We start from the raw sequence: 7,552 nt of genomic DNA, 5'->3' as shown, positions 1-7,552 counted from the left end.
AAATAATTTGACCGTTTTTCCTTCCCTTTTCATCTTTGTGATGTTCCATCCGCCAAGCAGCATACAGTTACTGTACCTGCAGTAGCTCTTGTTGGTACAGTCAGGCGTGTCCTGTATACGCTTTTTTAGAGGGCGCTGTTACTTCGGATGCAACAGTGCCGTATATACGGCACTGGGATGCAACAGAGCCTTCTATGAATGGAAGGCTCTGGGAGGCAGCAGGTGGCGCCGCCGCCGTGCCAGAAATTGATGCAAGAGGTCTTTAACCTCGTGCCATGCACCTTCGTGCACGGTTTTCACTTCAGAAATACAAAGCGATACTGCTATTGGTTGCAACCATGTAAATTTCCATGCGTGACTTGAATTGTTACCTTTGACACATTTACACTTTGATAAATTGAAAAGTTTAGTTGAAGTAGATCAAAAAAGTTCAGTGTCAGCAGCACACCGACCAATCATGTGATTGAAAGCTGGTATTTTTCCATGCTAGACCTGGATATTTCTTCTTTCTATCTTATTGAATGATATTGACTCCACTGCTAAATATAGACTGATTTTTTTTTTCTTTCCTTTGATGCAGAATGTCAGATAAGGGCGTGAGGCCGCAGCCTGGCACCGATGTAATTCCGTGTGGTTTAAAGTGTATAAATATGGCCGAGTATTGCACACACATCATCAGCTTCAGTCTTCAAGCTTCAGAATCTACTTCTTCTGCTCTACATCAACGGTGAGTTCAGAGATTGCTTGTTTCATCATATCATAATGCAGTATTGTTGTATAGGCATCATACTGTTTCCTACGCAGTGGTGTGTCGTTGCCATCAAATTCATTCTCCATTCATGAGGTTTTTTATCTCTATCTACTGTACATGACTTTGTTTTTGTTACCAAAAGAAATATTTAGGCAGAGAAGCGATGCCTTCCAAACTCACAGGCGAACAGGGAGTCGATTGAGGTTTGAATTTTCTTCAGTTTGTCTCTCTCTAACAAACTGATTCTTGTCACAAATTTGACGTCTTGCCGTCACTCCTTACCGATTGTCCATTTGTTGAAGACTTTGTCTTCAAATCGTGTACGCCAGCATGAACGTCCTGTTAGCAGCAATAGAGTTATAGAAAAGACGAATTGATTGATTTCATTACGGGCACAAGAACGTAAAGATGTTATCGACTATCGTCCATAAGCGCTAATGATATTCAATTTCCCCTGCTGTTCCCAGACAAGATGCGTGCTTTTCTCGCTCTCCTCCTGGTGGCTGCTGCCACAGCCGAGCTGGCCCCGCTCCTCAAGAACTCGGAACCCATCCCGGGCAAGTACATCATCAAACTCAAGGTCAGTGTGCACAGAATTATTCTTCTGCCTCATACATCAAAAGATTATCCAAATTTGAATATCTTCTTCAAGGGTCAGCCCAATTCACCTTTGCTGCATTCTGTTTCAATAATCATGAGATGACAATCGATGCGATGTGGTGTAACAATTCTTACTTTGTAAGTAATCTCACTGTTAACAGATTGGCAATTTACAGGCCACGCTCAGCGATTAGCATTTTGTTTGCTATTTTCTGTCTTTTCTTTTAGTGTGTACATCTGTGTGCGGGGAGGGTTGGTAGGAGGGGTTTTGTGGGAGCCATAATTGCTAGTGGGGTGGGGGATGGGTACTCTCAGACCCCCCTCTCACGGTTCTGCAGCCTTTGTAGGAAGTCATTGTTGACTCATCACAACCGTGTATCTTCATTGTGTGACAGGGCGAGTACGACGTCGACGAAATCGCTACAACTGTCAGTCTCACTGGTGGTCGTGTCGGAAACAAGTTCCGTCGCGTCCTGCATGGATTCGCCGCCGAGCTCTCGGACAGGGCTCTTGAGATCGTAAGTCTGATAAAAGAAAACCAACACCTTGGATTTCTATACATTATGTACCTATCAGCTTTACAACCTTTTCTTGCAGATGATAACCACTGATTGTTCTTTGTTGAAAGTATTCCGGTTCAGGTTTATTCTGATGGTAAGGATGCACTTGAGGGCCAGCAAAAGAGTTTGATAGTCTGTATGCCATGCTTTGGGAAGGTAAAGATGCATTGAAATATTGTTTTTATTTGTAAAAAAAAAATAAAATGTCCTAACCATTTATTAGTGAGGTGGTCCTCTTATATTCCTGATTGTATTTTGTCCGGGAGTAGAATGGTGTTTATTTTCATAGTCTGCCATGTCCTACAAGAGAGAGAGAGAAAAAAAAAAAAGAAGAGAAAAACGAATGATACGTGGTCGTGGACAGCAGGCTTACATAATCATATTTCTCAAAATGATATGACACAGGTAGGGTTCCTCCTCCATGGATCCTTTTCATAAAGAAAAAAACTATTTGCATCAGTAGGGAGTGGTTCTAGACTCGATGTTGCTATTACCCTTACAGGTCCGCAGCCTTGCAGCCGTCGAGTACGTGGAACAGGACGGTATCTACCGCACTCAGGTGACCTGGGGTCTGGACCGTATCGACCAGAGAGATCTACCACTAGACGACTCCTACTCACCGAGCGGTAAAGGAAGACTTTTATAGCAAAGAGCTGCAGAGAAACGAAAATCAGACATTCCTATGAAAACAAAACACACAAGAAATCGAATAGTATAGGGCCTACTCATTCATCTTAAAACATCAACTGCATAATCGCTTTTAAATCATAAACGGAGTTAAATAAGATCGCCATAAATTCTTTGCATCTTGTCATGAGGATGTATAGCACAAAGTATTGACACGGTTAGTAAATGATACAAGACATTGATTTGGAATGATCCAACAGGCACCGGAAGTGGGTACACCGTCTGGGTGATCGACACCGGAGTTCTCGATACTCACAATAACTTTGGAGGCCGCGCTGACCAGGTGGTTAACTATGCCACAGGTAACAACGTAAGTTTCCGAATAGCCAGTCTATCATTGTATGCAGAACAAAATTAATGGCATCTACAGTAAGTATATAAGAATGATAAGATTTAACCAATATCAATTGAAAGTTCATCTTAAAAAACGAAAATTGCTAGTCCTTGTCCCTTTCCGTTCCTTTCCACGGCGTAACTGACGATCTAGTACTGATTCTTGGTTGGTCTATTTGGGTTCAAAATTAACGAGAAGCAGGAAATTGTGTAATTTCCTTTAAACATTAGATGTGAATGAAAGGTGATTTATGAAGTCAATGACTGAAAACCTAGAAAGAGTCTGAATATTGATTTGTCCTTATTCTATACACTTTCTTCTCGGAATTTTATTAACTTTCATCGACATTGCACATTCGCCGTATTTCAAAGCCCTGGCATTATTTCACAGCAATCTGTGAGACTCAAAACAGATAAACCTTTCTCCAAAGTCCGTGTGGATTCGCCGGCGAAAAATTACATTTGCTGCATTTTTCTTTTATATTCCATGTAGGTATTCTTCTAGATGAAGAACTATCATCCTTCAGAGTTTTAGATACAGACTTACAATGATCCAATAACATTTTAGTTTAATCGATCTGGTGCATCAAACTGTTTTAGGTACACTTTTACTCCTTTTATCATCACTCCATAGGAAGACTGCAACGGCCATGGGACCCACTGTGCTGGTACCGTGGGATCGAACACCTACGGTGTGGCCACGGGGGTTTCTATCAAGGGTGTCAAGGTACTCAACTGCCTTGGCTCCGGCAGCACCAGTAACATCGTCAGCGGTACAGTTTCTCCTCTTCAAATATCACTTTGACATAACAATCTTCCTGGGCAGAACGGGCGAAGAAAAGCTGTCGAAAGAGTTCAACAGAAATCTAAATTGTGCACGAAATTCGGAAGGAATATACTGAAGCTTTTCAAGTTCTGGGATCTGCGTGGTTCACGCATATTTTGTTTTTTCATTGTGTAATCAAATTCAATCAGCTGTTTTTCACTGAAAAAAAAGACTTACTCGCAGTACGCAAGACATTTTCTACAAAAGTGTCATTTCCCATCTTTTTATATGGAAACAGTTGAAAAATCCCGTTCCCTTGAGGCTCATCCCAGTTGACAAGTACTAAAGATAAAGAAGAATCGTACGTCCTATACTAGAAATAAGTAAACAAGAAAATCATGACGTGCACCACCAGAGATGAAAATTTGACTGTTTTCTTTTTTCACCTTCCCATCACACTTGAAAATCTTTCACGATTATATGCATCGTCTTTTAGAGTTGTCATGATCTCTATCTGGTCGTAAGAATGCAAAAATCCCCTAAAGAGTCTATAACTGCGTTAACCTATTTTCTTATTGCCCTTGTAGTTTCATTATTTCTTATTCAAATTTTCTTTACAAAATGATTACAGGGTAGGCACATTCAGTTTGCTAACTGCTGTACAATGTATAAAATAGAATGACAAATAGTGATATGATTCACACAAAATCCATAAGGCAATGGCCTAAACAAGAAAAATGATATACTTATCTACAGTTCAGTTCGTATAAAGTACAACACTGTTTACATCAAAGATAAACAAACTGGAAAAAGGGAGAGTAACTACAAAGAAAACTAAAAAGAAAAATTGTTATGTTTTTAGATATTTTTAAAAATCTTTTTCTTCTTCTGGCGGTGATTTCCAGTTACTTATTTCGAAATTTGTGCTGTGACCTGTTCAGTGGATGTTGTTTATCGTATCTGATTGTATATCAATGTATGCTTTCAGTTTTGCTGTGTATAGTCTCCCTTACTCAATATAAAACACGGCCCAGCTGAAAAAAAAAGACAGCTGTCCAGCTGCAAGAAGGCTGTTATATCCGCGCACAAATGAACTATACTAAATTTCAAACTAAAAGTAAAACGACCCATGCAACATGTTTACCACACATGTCTGTTGATCAAGTCATTTATTTACCTTTAGTTTATCATCATACTCTTTTGGAAGTGGTGAATCGCTTCCTCATGCCTTTACAAAATCTCCAAAATTTGGATTGTCTATCTTCATGTGTATGAACTTTACTCATGCCTCTTCAAGAGATGAATCGACGGACTAGTACGTATTCAGATGGTTTTGACGATTGGAGTAAGGATAACAAGTGAACGTAGTGTCGGGATCTTGCTGAAGTTCAATTGTGAATAAGAATCTTTTTTTTTTTTAAATCATAATTCCGTGCCCTCTCACCTCTTCTGATATAAACCACAGGATGCGACTACGTCGTAGATAATGCTTCAGGCAACAAGAACGTTGCATCCATGTCTCTTGGAGGAGGTACATCAACTTCCCTCGACAATGCTGTCGCGGACATGGTCTCAGCTGGCATCCCGACGGCCGTTGCCGCTGGCAACGACGATGCAAATGCTTGCAACTATTCCCCAGCTCGCGAAAGCACGGTGAGAATTCGCCACTAACACTAGGCTGAAAACCTACAACAGATAGCTGAGAATGGATGATAGCGTCAGTTCCATTGTGCCTTTATTCCAGCGGGTACAAGTAAAGTCTCAGAGTCTGCATTTTACACTACAATGTGCTTTCAAACGGTCACATCTCAACATTGATTTAGGAACTTGGCTCCCGTGGTGTTAAAAAAAAAATGCATTCTACCGGCAGACGGGTGTACAGTGTCTGCACATTTCCTTTTTTGGGCCGTCTTATATGCGATATATATCTTATGGGTTTCCAGATTTTTCATGACATTGTCCCTTTCTTTCTGTGATCTTCAGGCCATCACCGTTGGCGCTACAGACAGCTCCGATAATCGCTCGTCCTTCTCCAACTACGGCTCCTGCGTGGACATCTTCGCACCTGGCACCTCCATTACTTCCTTGTGGTACACCAGCAATACGGCCACCAGCACTATCAGCGGAACCTCCATGGCTTGCCCGCACGTCGCAGGTACGATCTGCCATCATGCGGTTTTAAAGGCTTGCAGTTTGGCAGGAAAATGTGGGGTAATGTTGTGTTCTACACCATTCTTCACGCAGTGCATCGGAAATCAAGTATACTTGCTTTTAGTTGATCTTTTGAGCTACATGATTGTCCAATATGCTGCATTTTTTTTTTCTGACATTGTGTGAACATAACGCTATGAGAAAACGTCGCTGTTGATTAACTGTGACATACTTAGGGAAAGAAGAGAAACAAAGAACACTTTGAGAGTGAACGGCTTTGACACCTTCAATAATTCTCATGGGCATTTGTGTTCTGATGATGTTTTCCATGGATAATTTGACCATGGCAGCGAATTTCATAGCATTTGTATGCTTGAGAGTCTTTAAAAAAAATCTATTTAGGAATAATCAGAAAGCCGTTAGGAGGAGTCCACTTTTAGTTTAGCTGAGCCTCAATGTTGTGCTGTGCCTTTACATATCAATTTCTGCGTCATGATTAAACTTAAATTCATTGTGAATTCATCATATTATATCAATAGTTTAGTCAACCAAATTTCCCTGATGCAGGGTGTTGACTCTGCCCAAGATTATTTAAAATGGCCTTAATCTCGATCCTTAACGGTATTCGGTCAGTTATTCAGTTGTCGGTCGTTTTTATGTGGATCTATTTCATACTTTTTATTATAACTGTTGTTCACATTTTGTGTATTTAACAACATTAATCATAATGGTTCAAATGAGTAAATTGGTTGTTTCTATCCCTCACTCACATTTTAGAACTATTTTGAAGCACTAAAACTTATTTTTTTTTGTTTCATCTGCAAATGGTAAATAATGCCTTTAAGATCTTTTCCTCGTCGTAACCATTATCAATGATCCTAACCAATAACTATACTTCCCACGGCATAGTTTTCAAACTGTACACTTGATACTGAATGATCCGAGACATTACTTTTTTTGAGGTCGTTAATCGAACAGAGACTTCGATTAATAGATGTCCACTGCATACTTTGAATTTTTGTTCTATTACCACCCCCTTGCCCCCTTGTCTTTCTCTCTCCCTCTCCCTCTCTCTCTCTCTCTCTTTACGTCGCGCTGAAAGAATATCGCACGGCTGGGATACATAACTTTAAAGGGAAAGCAAAGTACACTGTATCACCAATAATAGCCTTCTTTTGTCAATTCATTTATAGGAGCTATCGCCCTCTACGGCGGTAGTACCAGCAGCATGTTGTCCAGCACATCGAATAACAAGATCAGCGATACTGGGTCGGGCTCTCCCAACCAACTTCTCTACGTTTAGAGGTAAATACTTTCATTCCTGTCCATAAAGAATTGTTAGAAAAGGCAATAATTACAGTGAAGAAGGTAACATCCGTTCCTAATAAAACCCCAGGAATCCTCACTTATCCCATGTTTTTCCTTTCTTCGAAGCATTGCTATTAGTAAGTAGGCCTAGTCATCCAAATTTGACAGAAGACAGACTTCTAACTTGTATTTTGTACAACTTGAGCAAATATTATGTTGTCCCAATTCGTCTGTTCATTCACATTGATATGACGTCATCGACGATATTAAAGTACCTTTCGTCTTTGCAGATGCAGAAAAGACGCAATGTGACAATCGGAACGTGACGTAGACAACGGACGCTGATCTGACGAAGATTTAATGAAACAACGATAATCCACCATCTTCAACATAATC

The 7,552-nt window shown here is 40.3% G+C and overlaps 1 protein-coding gene across 1 annotated transcript in view; it reads left to right on the top strand.

The window, feature by feature from the left end:
- The first annotated feature begins 680 nt into the window (after positions 1–680).
- Positions 681–7,552, top strand: part of LOC139733030 (aqualysin-1-like) — a 7,185-nt gene continuing 313 nt past the window's right edge. Inside the window, exons 1-10 of the mRNA XM_071643874.1 lie at positions 681–727; positions 1,219–1,331; positions 1,747–1,869; positions 2,414–2,537; positions 2,799–2,908; positions 3,566–3,704; positions 5,163–5,350; positions 5,681–5,852; positions 7,042–7,153; positions 7,447–7,552. The exon at positions 7,447–7,552 is cut by the window's right edge and continues 313 nt beyond it. Coding sequence (XP_071499975.1) covers positions 1,224–1,331; positions 1,747–1,869; positions 2,414–2,537; positions 2,799–2,908; positions 3,566–3,704; positions 5,163–5,350; positions 5,681–5,852; positions 7,042–7,151 — 1,074 coding nt within the window. The 5' untranslated portion in view covers positions 681–727; positions 1,219–1,223 and the 3' untranslated portion in view covers positions 7,152–7,153; positions 7,447–7,552. The remainder of the gene's footprint in view (positions 728–1,218; positions 1,332–1,746; positions 1,870–2,413; positions 2,538–2,798; positions 2,909–3,565; positions 3,705–5,162; positions 5,351–5,680; positions 5,853–7,041; positions 7,154–7,446) is intronic.

Source organism: Diadema antillarum, unplaced genomic scaffold, assembly GCF_040938485.1.
Source record: "Diadema antillarum isolate AM-2024a unplaced genomic scaffold, OU_Dant_1.0 seq00000460_RagTag, whole genome shotgun sequence".
NCBI lineage: Eukaryota > Metazoa > Echinodermata > Echinoidea > Diadematoida > Diadematidae > Diadema > Diadema antillarum.
Note: the sequence above shows the minus strand (reverse complement) of the source record. Positions and strands in the feature narration are given on the sequence as shown.